This window comes from Canis lupus, chromosome 14 (genome assembly GCF_011100685.1).
Source record: "Canis lupus familiaris isolate Mischka breed German Shepherd chromosome 14, alternate assembly UU_Cfam_GSD_1.0, whole genome shotgun sequence".
NCBI classification, from domain to species: domain Eukaryota; kingdom Metazoa; phylum Chordata; class Mammalia; order Carnivora; family Canidae; genus Canis; species Canis lupus.
In genome coordinates, this window is record NC_049235.1 from 14,221,947 (window position 1) to 14,237,203 (window position 15,257).

Sequence of the window (15,257 nt, forward strand, 5' to 3'; positions counted from 1 at the left end):
GCTGTGCTGAGAAGTGTTTTACAGATTCTCAACAAAACATCCAAGGAGCTTTTTTATGCTAGTAAGATGGTGGTTGTCTAACACTTCAGACAGCAGGAAGGAGAGAGAAAACATGTTCTTGATTCACAAAAGAGCAGACCAAGTATCCCTACATTTTAGAGACTAGAATTTACTCAATCCACTGTAGCTCAGTCTAACTTCAGAGGTCAGAGAGAATTTCCAAGAGCTCTTAATGGCATTATTTCACTCTTTAATAATATCAAAGTGATTTCCTAGAGGTAAATGTCCAGAGTACTTTGTGGACAACTAATGTAAAGAAGAAATATGGACTTAGTTACTACCTCTTCTGAAAATAATAGGCTTTCAGATTACTTTTTGCTATGACTTGGGTCAGCATTTAACAGATATCAAAATATGTATATGTATTTAACTCTCAGCACCCATATAAGGTGGACTTTCTCTTCCAGTGTACCATTTAGTTTAGACATGTATAGTTTGAGAAAATGATTAGACCTACTTGCATTTTAATTTGATCCATATATTTGCATATACCCCAAGGAAAGCATAACCCTGCCTGCTCACGACAATATATCCTGCTTTTATACCCCATCTTTCCCTCCTGCCCTGTTCCTCTGCTTTTATCACTTCCCCACACTGAACCTCATACACATACACTCACATTCAAACATCCCACCCTCACCTGTAGCTCTCAAGATGGCCAACGTCAGGAAGACAGGTAAGATTATTTTGAATGTTATTTGGAATCTTGGCTCACCCGCAGTCCTATTTATCCTTTCCTTAGGCTTGTGGGCAGATTGTAATTTGTATTAGCCATGGAACCAAAACAGAATGACTTTGGTCCCATATGGGCTAGGGCTTTTATACCTAAATGGACTTAGCATTTTTGCATCAATAATTTGTGAAATGGTACCCCGGAAGAGTTGTTTCACCTCCCTGGGTCAGCTGAGTAGTTTATGTGGCTCCTAGAGAAGAGTTCACATTTCTTAAAATCAGCACCCAGGTCTGCCCAGAAGCTGCATGACTAAACACAATTTGGATGGGGAAATGCTTTAGCACCCCTGGTTGCACGTGCAAAGCTGCAAGGGCAATTTTAGAGGGTTCCTTTATCTCCTCTTTTAATATGAGAGATCAGTTCCCACAGTGGATAGTCACGTTAAGAATTAATTATTAAAATCCATATTAGTATTTAAAGGCTACATATAATTCACTGGAGGTTTATAATGTAACTATCATTTTAGGATTAATGGGGGTTATGTTGGTTAAGACTTGAAAACCAACACACAAATTCTGTGAAAGTCATAATTAAGATACCCCAGAGCTTTTAACACAGTGAGTCTCACACAACAGAATTTCATCCACCCTTCATCCAAACCAGTCCTTACATAGGAGACCCAGAGTGTATCCTCAGCTTGGTTTATGCTTTGCCAACACTGTGCTTCCGTTCAAATCTTCCTCAGCCACCAGGTTGTTCAGGATTACCTCTCCTGCTAAAACCACTGATGAGGGCAAAGGCCATTTTATTAATCACTCATGTGGTGTGAGGTTTGTGGCATCCTTATCAAAATACAGTGGGGACTTAGTGACTGTGGAAACTGGTCCAAAATATAGCCCATTATTTAAAATATTATATCCACACTATGAAAAAGCAAATGCCAAAAGGTTTTGAGTGATGATAGTGCCAGTTCTGTGTCAGACAGTGGTTGCTCAAATGATTGCCAGCATATAGTCACATCAAGCAGTGTAAGAGCATTGTTTCCCCACACCTAGATCTTGGGGGCAGTTCTTTTGGTGACAGTGCTTTTATAAGCTCTCAACAGGTATCCTTACTCTTGAGTATTATGCATTTGATTACTCTCTTCATCAGGTTGTTGAGTCCCACTTCCTTGATTTTATGGAAAATGCAATAACTCCTGAGACACTTCATAAATCCTCCAGGATGAGGCTACTATAAAATTTGCATCTGAACACTGATACATGAATAAGGGTGGACCTCTGCCCCTCATGTGTGACTGCCCTGGTTTCAGTCCCTTCTGGAGAGGAGAACAGAGATGAGTTTGACCTTACAGGCATGTCTACAAAAGGCCAGCCCAGCAAGTCTTTGTAGCCCCAAGAGAGCCCACAATCCATTGACACACAGGCACACTTCTGTTGTGTAACCTTAAATGGTACCTATTATGCTTATTATGGTTTTTGAAAGTGCTATAATGACAACGGATAACATTTGTTCAAAGATTACTTTGTAGGTGAATGAGCTGGGCCAGTGACTAGTTTTCAGTGAAAGCCAGATTGGAACTAGCAGGCACATAGCCAGTAGCCAGGGTCAGAAAAGAGCCTGGAGGCAGTTTTAGAGAAATGTCTCCTCATAGACATTTGTGACAAAATTTTAGTTTGTTATTTCCCTAAGATGAATTACCCTACCTTGTTCTCTGCTCTTATTCTGATTCCTGTTCTGGTACTGAACATCCCCTCAAGATAATCCCTGTTATGCTATCACACACCACCCAACCTCCAGGACCCAGTGTCCCTCGCTGCTACTCAGACCATCTTGCTTGGCTTTTCTGTTCCCCTCAGTGTTAGTCCAAAGTGTCAGCTAACTGGGGTATTCATGTGAGAGGTAGTATATGTGCAGGTTTCTTGGGCGGGGTGTGTCTGGAGAATATCTCCTGGTTTTGTTCTCAATCATTATTGGATTCCACCATGGAAAAATATTTAGAGGAAAGACCAGATTTTCAGTACCCCTCATTAGATGACCTGGTATGTGTGCAAAGCTGGTCATTTGGACTCATGGCCAAGTGAATGGCTGGCACGTCTCCGGGAAGCTATAAGCCAATAGTTTATGCTATGGACACGTACACTCTGTAGCAAATTGAAAAGACTCATTTTGCATAATCCCCTAAAGTAAACAAGATTTAGTTCTTTTTCATATACCTGACTAGCTTTCCTGAACTTGGACATCTTACCAGTAGTGATTCAGCTAAAATTATGAAGTCAGGTTACTGTCCTTTGTTTTAGAAAAATGTATTTAAATACCTAATACAAAAGTTTATCCTCATTCTACACATACTGAATTTGTTTCCTAAAGGTCACAGTCATATTGGAAATGTTTTCTTAAAACTAAAAATTACCTAATTTCTAACTAGAAACATATGCAGTAGTATATATGCTTTAATAGCCTTTGGAGGATTTGAAGTACTTATATTCTTAGTTTGACCTATCTGCTCTGTAGTAGAAAGCATTATCACAAAAAATATAATATTCTAACAGTTCACACTAAGAAGTGGTCCTAGACATTTTCCAAAAATAGAGGAAATGTTAGGAGTTATAGGTTAAAACCAAATTAAGCCACTGTTGATTCTTAAAATTGAACAAGAATGTTCATGTGGAGCTCAGGGCTTATAGGAAAAAATATTTTCAACATTTAGCTTGAATTTGGTGTCCATAAGATGGGAACTGATTTGAAAATTACAGAACTAGAGTGAAGCATAATATATGTATGGAAACCAAAGGGGGAAAAAAGAGACCTCTTTATGCTGTTGCATGTGCAGTGTAGTAGATCTGCCCCTGGCCAGTGCCACCCTGCTGCCAATGTTCCCAGGTTGTCATTCACTCCCAACAGATGAGCTGCATCCCCCTGAAATAAAAGCCCATTTATGAAGTAACCCCTTGGCAATGTGGCTCACAGCCACCCTGCCCCAGCAATTGAGCAGTCATGGGTATGTTGTGGTAACATTTGTGAATGGGTAGTTATTGCTGAATTAGCACGTCTGTTTCCCATTGATAAGGTGTGAGTGAAAAACTCTTCAGCTCTGTTTTTTACTTGGAGGACGAGATAACAGATGTGGGCTCTTCTTGTGAGCTCAGCTTTGTCACAAATATTACCACTACATGTGCAGAATCAAGAACAGCGTAATACACCACAGCTTACACATATCTTTCATATGGAGTATCTTCATGATGGAGATGTTACCTAAAAAGGAAAGGTTTTATTGTGTTTTGTTTTAGTTTCAGTAACATTCCAGTCAATAAAATGTAGCCATCCTAATGACATGATAAGTGTACCCTACATGAGTCATCAAGATCTACCTCTATGGTACAGAATCCTCCCCTGTATGGAAATGCAGATTGTAGGGACTAATCAGACCATTTTTGTATGTTCTCATCAGACTCTTTGTTTGGCTGGAACTCTGCACTCTTTACTGCTTGCATGTTTACTAATTTATTATTAAAACCCCTGTATTTGCCTTTGTTCTTTCACAACTAACACACTGGCCTCTGAATGCATGAATTTTGTGTAAACTGGTGTGTGACTCAGCAACTTAATGTATCAATTGTATTATATTTTCAGATATTAAAATATAATTGGAATTACTATATTAAAACATTTTTTACATGAAGTGGTAAAAATAAGGCAGTATATTAATATGTCGTACACTTAATTGACCATTATGAGCTCTTAGAATGATTTTATTCCTTCTCCATTTTAGCTTTTTATCTATTGTATAGGGAACTTCATCATTTGCTTTGTAGTTGAGGAGTCTGATTCTGTGTGCTAACGTTTGAACAGTCCATTCAGTTATGACATTAGGAAGATAAGATTCCAGCATTCCAGTGATTGGGAAGGACAGAGAATCTCCCACTAGTTTAAACCTTTGCAATAGTGGCCTATGAAAATAGGAATCAAAGGGTTTGTTCTAAACCCACTTTTCAGATATTTGAAAAAGATGTTAGGCAGTCACATAATATTTATTTCATGTGTTCTCAACGTCTCAGGACTCTGTCTCCTGCCAAGTCTCCCTCTTCATCAACTGGGTCTATTGCCTCTAGCAGAAAATACCCATACCCAATGCCACCACTTCCTGATGAAGAAAAGAAAGTGAACCGACAAAGTGCCAGGGTAGGTGGAAACTGCCATAAGCTAGCAGCCTTGATCATTATCATTTATTAATTCATAGTTTATTTTTTTAAAGATTTTATTTATTTATTCATGAGAGACACACACACACAGAGAGAGAGAGAGAGAGAGAGAGAGGCAGAGACACAGGCAGAGGGAGAAGCAGGCTCCATGCAGGGAGCCTGACGTGGGACTCGATCCCGGGTCTCCACGATCATGCTCTGGGGTGAAGGCGGCTCTAACACCGGGGGCTGCCCTAATTCATAGTTTAAAAGAGAGAGCCATTTTTCCTTTTTTGGTTACAAAAAATAAAAAAAATGGAAGATTTTCAGTATTCCATTAAAAAATGGAGGATTTGGGGGGCTCAGATTTATATTTGCAAATGAGCTTAACTACTGCATTCATAAATGCTAGAGATAATTTGATATAATTTGATCATTCATTGCTATATGTTTATATCTTTTATGATACATTATAGCTAATATATTACAGTCTGAAGTAAATGAAACAGAGAATGTATTTTGCTTTATCAGTTTTTTAGTATAGCCAAAAATGCCAGAGATTCAAAAAAGTAGCCTCATTTCCATGTCTAATTTGCTTACTTAGGCTTTTTACTGGCTAATAACACCCAATAAGACTTTAGAAATCAGAACCTGTGACAGAAAGTTAGACCAGTATCTTGGAGATGAGGATGGAATTTGGATACAAGGATGGAATTTGGATACATGTTTGGATACTAATATTAAAAAATATATGTCAAAGGGTATGGTAAAATTTAGCAACCTTTTATATTTTAAAAAGCCAGATTTAAAAACACAGAAGAGCTGATTATTTATGTTAAAATATGGTTCACCAGAAATTTTATTTATTTATATACTTACTTTTCTTTAGTTTGTCATTAGTTTTTCACATAGAAGAACCAATTCCTTTTATTTTATTTTCTCACTGAAGTATTTTATGAGTCTAATGTAGTGAAAATTCAGCATAATATTATATACAGTGTTATATTAGTTTCTGATGTGCCGGAAGTTTCCTTAAATACTGAGTCTTCTTTTACTTTATGAATCTACTGAGCCTCACAGTGTTCCCAGAACACATCCATTATGTGAAATTTGCGATATACTCAAGTTTAGAGCAGCAGGCCAGCCCTCAGAGGTGTAAGTGAAAGATACAACCAAAGAATAATTACTTTTATTGATATCTAAACTCTGTTGTGGTCACTTACAGTGTAAAGTTGTTCTTCTCGGAAATACTTTGCAATAAAATAAAGCTTTAAAAGCCTGTGCAGATTTATCTGCTAGTGGGTCTTGGGTTTCTGGGATTTTTGGTTTGGAAGATATTTCAGAGCTTATTTGATCCTGAACTTATATAATGGGGTTCAAGGTAACAGATCATTCAAATTTTACCTCAATCAACTCATAGTCAATAAGAGAACACAACTTGCTAAAACAGATTATATTACTGTAATCAGAAACACCTTGAAACCAGTTAGTGGTGTTTTTGTCAATTACATGAAAAATTACCTTCCCATGTGATTATGGGTAATGGTGAAAGATGGCAGGGAAAAAGAAAATTCAAATTCCCAGCACTCAGCTTTCTGGTCTTAAAAAACATAATTGTTAATAGGCATCCAGTTCATGATTTGAGTGAATCATAATGAAATCCAAGGCTAATGGCATTCCATCTAGTTGGGGACATTCTATCAGCTATTGTCATGCCAGGCTGTAGGTTATTAATAATCCCACATAAAGCCCATGAAAATGTCACCTCCCCAGAAGAAATGGCTGGCCCATAGCCTCTTTCCTGGGACAGTTCTGTGAAAGATCAGATGGTTCCATCCACCATGGAACATCCGCATGAACACACAGTGGAATCCAGAATAGGCAGCCCCTGTCTCTGGCTGTCTTTGTGGGCCGTGGAGAATCAAACAAGCAGATCTTGTTATGAGCACTCCTCCATTACGGCTATCTAGAAATGGCCACAGTCTGTACCATCAACTGAGCATTGATCTGGATCTTCTTTCCCTCAGATACCCTGTGGACCCCCTGTTTAGCCAATTCATCTTCACTAGTCTCCACCAACACATGTCATTCACAGACAAACATCCTTACAATTGAGAGATTTAGTCTCCAAAGGGTGAGAACAGAGTCAGCTTTACCACAGTCCTTGTGGAGTAGCTGACATGGGTATTCAGAACAAGATTTCCATGAAGGTTCCAAGGAACCTATTAATGGAACCTATGTAGAAACATCCATAAGACACTTAGCTCTTTCTGCTTTTTCTTTCCCAGAAACTCATAAGGTATACAATGACCTGCCCCAAATTTTTAGTAAAAATGGAATTTGGATGGAATTTGGATGCAGCTTAAGTCACACTGGTCTTAGACTTTCTTTGTTCATGTTTGTAAACGTGTACCCACATCATATTGCCTGGAAACAATACATTGTCAGCTTGATCTTTTTCCTTTTTTTTTTTAATTGGCCATCCTATTGTGAACTGAGTTGCATTCATATTTGATCATGCCAGAGTTGTTTACAGTGCATTAAAGCAATTAGTGAACATTGTAGAAAGCAAATATGAATAGTACCAATGTGTGCAGGACTGGTGACAGAGCAAGGAGAAGGAAGAGGTGAGAGAATTAAACAATTGACATCCTGCCACGGATGCATCATTCTACTCTCATGTCCTGAGAGAGGACAATCTTCTAGGAGGTAGTGTTGGATTTGGAGAGTGGATGGCCTGGTTGTAGGCACACAGCAGAGATTTCTAAGTGGGTGATGGTGGAATTGATGGAATCACACTTCCGCAAGGTTGGTACTCCTCAGGGTTGGCTCTACATGGCAGTTGTTTGAAGGGCTTTTAAACTAGGGCTTTTAAACTCAGGCTGACGCCTGAGTCCCACCCACAGAGATTTTGATGTAGTTGATCTAGTGTGCTATCTAGGTAGTAGGATTTTTAAAGCCTCCCCAGATCTTTGAAATGTGCAGCTGGGTTGAGAACCACTGCTCTTAGTGGGCTGTAGCAGAATCCTGGTTAAAATAGTATTTTAAATTATTTCATTGGAGACATAATATTTAATTTATTGAAAATTTTTAGTAGCATTAAATTAGTGTGAGGGGTTTTGTATTAAAAGGTGGCAGTTGCTAAAAAGGTTGACACACAAATTTAGAGGAAAGAGAAAGCTAAAAATTAGAGCATTTATTTATCCATTCATTCGACTTGAAAAGAGAGTGTGTGCTTCCACAACCACATAAGAATGGATGGAATCATCAACTCTTTTTCATCTTCATAGCTCAGAATGTGACTGTTTCTTGCTTTCACAATGTGCAATTTTGCTTTTCTTTGTGCAGCTATGGGAGACATCCATTTAAGATCAACTGTTTACATGTGATACATCAAAACTGTTTACTTCAACTTTTATAGAAACCCAGCCTCACGGAATCACTGCAAATCTATCTGCTCTTCAGACAATACAAAGACCCTCTGAGATAACACAGAGGAGAGGAAGCCGAGTCTCACATCTGGATACCATTTTCTTTTTGTCATTGGCTTAGGATTTAACCAAACCATGAAAAGAACTACTGAAATGTTACACTAAAACATGGAACAATAAAGGTACCGGTATGTTAATGGATAATCCGCATGACAGATATATGTAGAAATATCACTAAAATTAACTCACATGACCCAAATGTAGCAAGTTTCCTAAGGGGTAATAGTGGATTCAGAACTGACATTCTGAAGCACATCCTCATTGTAGACAGTAATGCTAGTGCATGAAGCTTCTGTTTATTGCAATTTCCACATTTAAGGAAACAACATCCCATAATAGAAACTAGCATGCAGGGCTAAGGCATACAGGATTTTTCTGCAGGACTTTAAAGCTTTGAGAGGCCAATATCCCTTGTGTTAACTCTAAACATGTATCTTATTTTTGTTTTGTTTTTTTACTTTTCATATTTATATCAGCATACAAGGACAATTGTACATATGTAAACATTTTTAAAATAAAAAAAAGCAGCTGTTACACACAAGTGTATTTTGCCAAATGCCTAAAAATAGTCAGTCACAGTCACATCATCACCATCCATCAAGTGGTCTTTAAAGATTATAAGCAGATGACATTGTAAATATAGTGGTCAATGCTATAAATGTGTCTCTCCATAATTGGTATTCATCCAAAACATGTGATACCCCTTTAAGCTGTGCACAGTCTGGAGGGAGTTTTATTGAGTAATTAATTGAGCCAGGGAACAAAATGCCCAGCCAAACTTGGGGCCTCCACAGCTTGCTGGAGCAGGAGTTGGTCCCTGCAACTGCTCTCTTGCCTCCAGGCATTCAGATGCTGATGGCTGCTCCCTGGGAACTCCAGGCTACCCTTTGTCCCTTCTGGGGGCTAAGGTGCCTGCCCCAGCAGCTGTCAGCTTTCAGTACCAGAGCACTGCTAGTTTCACCCTGGAGGCCTGGGAGCCCCTCAGTAGCACATCCTGAAATGAAGCAAGTGCACCAAAGACACACGAGTCCATGGGCCGCTGATACATTGTTAGCTTCCAACTTGCTAAGACTCTAACCCTTTGTGGCCTTTTTGTTATTTTTTTGTTGTTCTTTGACAATACTTTTTAGGCACCCTTACCTGTAAAATGAATGACTTGTTTTAATAAAACCAACTTTACACTGTTCATTAAGGATACTTATCATCAGGAGGATGTGAGTCTAACAGGTCATTCTACCCTGATGTGGAAGCAAGATGGTGGAGGGTTCTACCAGCTGGGCTGGGAAGCCTCACCAGGCCACAGAGGGTTTGAAGAAACCTAAAGCCACAGGTGTGCGGCAGCTGTGAAACGTTACACAAACAGCTGGCAGGGAGGAGAACCTGTTGTTTTGAATTCTTATTTTTTTTTAATACAGAGAAAAGTGAGAAATTTATGTTAAAGCTCCTTCTTAAAAACCAAAGTTTGAGGGCTGTTCTGATGCAGCTCTGTCATTCTAAAAGAAACTGGGGAGGCTACTCTCGCAAACTCAGAAATTGATGGGCTCAATCGGATGCTTTGATTTTCCTCATTTTCTCTCCTTTTTCTTGAGAGGAATGGAATCTGCAGATAAGATTTCAAAAATATCCTCTAAATTTGATCTCTCCCAGTAGTGTTTATGGTCAAAATCCATTTCATCTCCATGTGTAGTCATGTTAGACGCCCACAGTGAAGGACCATGTTAGAGGCAGTGTTTTATACTCTTATGTATTTACGTCGTCTGTAATGGCCCTCTCTTCTGAAAGTCTTTTAAAAATGTTTGAAAAGCAATTTCATCATTCAAAGCTATAAAGTGTAAACATCATTTTCTCATGATAGAAAGTGATGTGATAGTCGATTCTACAATAAAATGATCCATCAGATTAAGATTTGGGTGAGTGTTGGGTAACCATGCCACACAGCTCAAGTGAAGGTCAGGAGAGTAGACAGATTTAAAAATGTAGCAAACAAAGTGGCTTTTGACCAAGATCACTTTAATGTGCACTGAATGTTTTCTGGTATTGAGTGTATAAAAATGCTAATGTTACAAGGTTTATTTTGACTATAAAAGAGTTTATAGATTTGAATGTAAGGTACTTTGTGTAAATATGCTTCGTAGTTATGGTTACACAAACCCTCATTGGAAAGAATTCACAAATGGTGAGCTGCTTGCCACAGATACCCTTTACCCCTCTTTCCTCACTTTCTCAGTTATTTTTACATAAAATTATTATCCCACGTGAAAATCATTGTTACATGTCTTTTGGATGACCTGAGTGTTTATAGTCATTCTCCTTGATAATAACCTTCATACGAAACCAAATGAAAAGCATATGTTTTATTTGCAGAGAGACTATGATTTTATAGTAGCTTTAATGTTTTCTTCTGGGTATCTAAGAATGTTTGAACATTCTTACAGCCATTTGCAGAATTCTTTGACAAGTTCATAATCTCAATGGATAGTTTTGAGAAATGTGAGTAGTCATGGTTGGTATTTAGATGTATTAAATCTGAATGCTTATGACTTTTCTTCCACTGAGCCAGGGAAGATGGACCTATGGCACGAAACACAAGCACAGCATTATTATTTTTTTTAATATCTATATTGGAGAGAAACTTTGAAGTCACCATAGCAGTTTGTATCATGCAACTAATCTTGATAGCCCCTAGACAATATAGGACTATTCTGCTAAGCAGAGAGGAGCAGTTATTTGGCCTTTCTGTTCCATTGTATGCCTTTTTTTCTTCTCTTTCTAAAGTTCTATGCGTAAAGCTTCAGATTGACAATCCCCGCTGCCTGAGATGTTCCATTGTCCATAGACATTGCAGTAGAGCAAACTCAGATTTAAGGAAACATTTAAATCTCTTTATTAAGAATGCCAACAAGGGGGTGGGGGTAAGAGGGAGCCCCTGAAGGTATAGACTGGTCAGACTGGTCTGTGTCCAGCCGACCCTTTCTTTAGTCAGGAAGTGGCATCTGCCTCTGGAGTCTGCCAGCCAGAAAATGATCCCCGGGTGACATGCAATCTGTGGAAAGGAATAAACTCTAACAGTGCAGCATAGTCAGAGTGTTCAATGTAGTGCAGTTGCTCTATATTTTAGAGAAACCCAGTGTTAGTCCTTAAAAAAATTTGACTGATAAAGTAAATGTAGGTTTAAAATGCCAAACATACTTTTTAGTTTGAGATAAGTGCTTTATTAAGTAATACTACAGTTTCTCTTTTTCCCCTTGCTTTCAAAAGGCTTTTAAAATTGTCTTTAAAAATAAGGTCAGTCTGGTGTAGATTTCTGAACATAAGACTGATAGGGTTTCTAAAAGAAGTTGCTGATAAAATTAGATCTTTTGTGCACTTCCAGAAAAGGACTATTTATATTTGAATTTCATAACAGCCTTACATTTCTTTTTTTTTTTTTCATCTGTTGATTCCCTTGTAGACTTGCATAATTTAATCCTGTCCATTGTTCCAGATCTCTTGTGGCTACTTAACCTTCTGCTTTTTAAAGATTTTGTTATTTTTATAGTTACCTGTGGGTCAAAGGAAATACGGTATTTTTATTCACTTCTTTACGTGTTTCAAAAGCTTATTTCATCCATTCTTCATTTCCTGTTGTCACATAGTTCTATTTTAACTTATATATTTAGTGTTTTAAGTATTTCCTTGTGTTATTCAACATGATAATAAATCCTTACCTAAAGAGAAGACTATTTTACTTTATTCTCCTTAAACATAAAGGAAGGGTAGTTCATTGGGAGGATGCCAAGTGACTGGCAGAGAACATGGGAAGGGGGAACAGATGTGGCGCTGCATGAATGAAGAGAGGCCAGCCGGGTGTGGCTACAGCCTGACTAGGACACCATTGTCAAGGGCGCCCCCGTGGACAGTGTATTATAAATATCGTCCTACAAGTGGGTAAGTTGCCATCAGTTTTCCAAGAAATGCTCTCCCATTGGCGGCATAATGTCTACATTTCAGAGTCCTGATGGTATTTTTCCTTTCACTTCTTAGGTTTTTCTCTAAAAATGTCACCCAAGGTTTTGTTTTGTTCAATGGAATCAAGGTGAATTTCTCATCCTACTAGCTTAGATAGATAAGAAGCAGGCATCTCTATGGAATAGAGCTTAATTTGAGCCTCGGGATTTTTGCTTTTCTCCTCAGTTATTTTCTGAATGGATAAAACTACTCTGATTTTGGATGCAGCAGCTTTCCCTCTGGGAAGGGGGCACTAAGGACTTTCATCAGCAGCTTCCCTTGTGTGTTAGATTGTGAGGAGCCCAGACCACTCCTGTGATCAGTTAAGGGGCAGCAGCCCATCATCTGGGGGTTAGGGATGTGCCTGTGTGTGTGCACATACCTGCTGGAACCATGCATGCTCATAGCATATGCTCTATGGGCAGGTGCTTTTAATTCTGAGGGGAGCTTTCCCACCACACCTGCATATGTGGAGCAGAGTTGCAGCTAGACTTTAGAAATCAGGGCATAATATTTCTGTTCACATTTTATTCATGGCTTTTTATTCAGTCCCCAAAATGGAGCACCATCTGGTTCACTTTGTAAGTAGAAAAACAAAACATTCAAAAACAAAAACCCACCTGGTATTTTTGTTTTTTATATCAAGGCCCTGACGAACAGTAAGCATCCTCCCTATGGAGCTTGAGAGATACTTCCAGACCCTACTGGAAGGGTAGGGTTCCCAAATTGCTCTCCTTCAGTGGCTTGTCAGCCCTTTTCTCCTGAGTAGGAACTTTCACTGGCATGGAGGTAAATATCCCCTTTTTTGGCCCCCCCTTTTTTGGCTAAATTGGCACTGGGGAGAACTATAGGAGTACCCAGTAGCGGGGAGAAAGGCACCTGTAGTTTTCTCCCTTTGGCAACAGGGCGTGATTATACAACTTTAGTAATCACTGAGATATTGGTCCTCAGGTGTGTTTCAGGATGGAGAGGAGATAGAAGGCAGCCCTTGGGAGATCAGAGGGCATTCAGCCCTGGCATAGGAGTGGAATGGAGACCCACATGAACTCAGAAGCCAGGTATGCAGAAGGTGGTCACTGGGAGTCTGGTGGAGGCAGAGGGGCTCCTAGAGGGCCAACAACAGACCTATCTGCTCTGCAGTTTTACTGAGTGGTTGGCTCTGTAAATACTTCTTGGGCCAGTCCCAAATGGGCCAGTCATTCTTGCCTGCTGTGTCCCTGCTGCATTGTTCATAAAACCTGTATCCTACTGAGAGGTGCTTAGAGGCTGGCAGGGTTTTTGCTCCAGGGCATCCTTATTTTGTGTTTTTAGATATCCTTGAAATCAAAACCAGAGAAAATGTAGGGTATTTTTTTTTTTTTTTTTTTTACAAAAAGGCATACAATGAGACTAGCGATCTTAAGATAACGCACTTACAAAATCATCAATAAAGTTTTCAAAGAATTTATGAAGGAAGGGACATTTTCCTCTCAAGTTAAAAAGTTTCAGAGGTGGATTTTTGTGTTTTAATGTTCCAAGTTCTAAAATAATGCGAATAGCCCCCAATCTTTAAACACAAGCGGTGCTAAGTTATACTAGATAACATACTACGGAAAGTGCTGATATGAATTAACAATTTATCCAGTAATAATACAAGAGTTCTTGCTAAATTACACATGTGTATCACTGCCTGATTAGAAACCCCACTTTTCTTTTCAAATCCAGCACAATATCCAACTGTGATTCTATAGCCAGTGTTTTTAATGGGCAAAAAAGACCCAACACCTTTGTTTTGTAAAAACTTTTTTTTTAAACACTAACTTCAAAAGTGCTTAACAAAAGGTTTATTCAGGATAATTAAGCATGTATGTCCTTTTTTTAATCTGCTGGAAGAGACATGCCTCTCCAATCTAGCATCCCAAAAAGACAACTTCTTTTAGAAACAGCATTTACCTAAACATAGCAGTCTATATGTTAGCCAAGGTAGGTCTGCGCTAGTGTTTCCCACAATCCTCATCTATATGGGGTGATGTCCATCAACAGCGGAAGCCACTTCGTAGGGAAGTGTTCATAGCAGCATGATTTCACTTTTGGTAACCAAGGAATCCTGTGTATATACCTAAGATTGGCTTCATTTTAATATATTCTCTGCTCCTCTGCACTTCAGGTTCTTAAGCTATTTTACAAATAACTGGGTTTTGGCAATCACCAACTGATATGTATGTGGCAACTGCTTTCCTGAGCAACCGTGATGTGTTCGATGGCTGTTCAAGTTACTAACTTGTTCTTATATTGTAGGTAAACAAAGTCTTACTGTTTTTAAAGGTCACTGTAACTTGTTCAAATTTCTGGCACAATTTTATTAGTAATTCACTTCTGAAGCTAAAAAGATACAAGTTTTCTATGTTACTCTCATTGTAACATCAATAAAGTGACTTTCAATAAAAGATTTTATGTTATTTTGATGCCCGACTCCGTTTAATCCTGCTTTTCTCCCCATCAGTTTCTCTTTAAGAAACTTTCGTGGTAGTGCTGTTAGGGGCTCCGTTTTCTCTTCATGCTGCCCTGGAAGGCCTGCCATCAACACGATGAGGAGCACAGAGATCCTTTAGTAAAGGATGGCCCACTCACTTTGTTGAACAATTTCCCCAGGATGGCCCACTCACTTTGTTGAACAATTTCCCCAGGTGGGTGGCAGGCGGGGTCTTGTCTCCTAGGCACTTCGTTTCTTGCCCTGACTGAATCAGTCACTGTATCCTGACTGAGCGCCCTAGTGGTGGTGCTGGTAGTGGTGGCAGTACTTATTTATATGCTCTCCTGGGTTAGACTCTAAGGCCTTGGGCCTTGGATGGACTCCACCTAGGTTCAGGAGTCCACTGCCTAAAA

General features: G+C 39.0%; 1 protein-coding gene across 19 annotated transcripts in view; it reads left to right on the top strand.

Annotated features, from left to right (window-relative positions):
- The window catches only part of ADAM22 (ADAM metallopeptidase domain 22), a 224,354-nt gene extending 209,518 nt beyond the window's left edge, over positions 1 to 14,836 (top strand). For 17 of the 19 annotated variants that reach the window (XM_038556711.1, XM_038556716.1, XM_038556719.1 and 14 more), the window contains 2 exons: positions 4,792 to 4,915; positions 8,263 to 14,836. In XM_038556711.1, the coding sequence (XP_038412639.1) occupies positions 4,792 to 4,915; positions 8,263 to 8,283 (145 nt within the window). In that variant the 3' untranslated portion in view covers positions 8,284 to 14,836. Of the gene's footprint in view, positions 1 to 706; positions 737 to 4,791; positions 4,916 to 8,262 lie in introns of those variants that run through there. The other 2 variants (XM_038556706.1, XM_038556710.1) reach the window with 2 other exon arrangements.
- Positions 14,837 to 15,257: the final 421 nt, after the last annotated feature.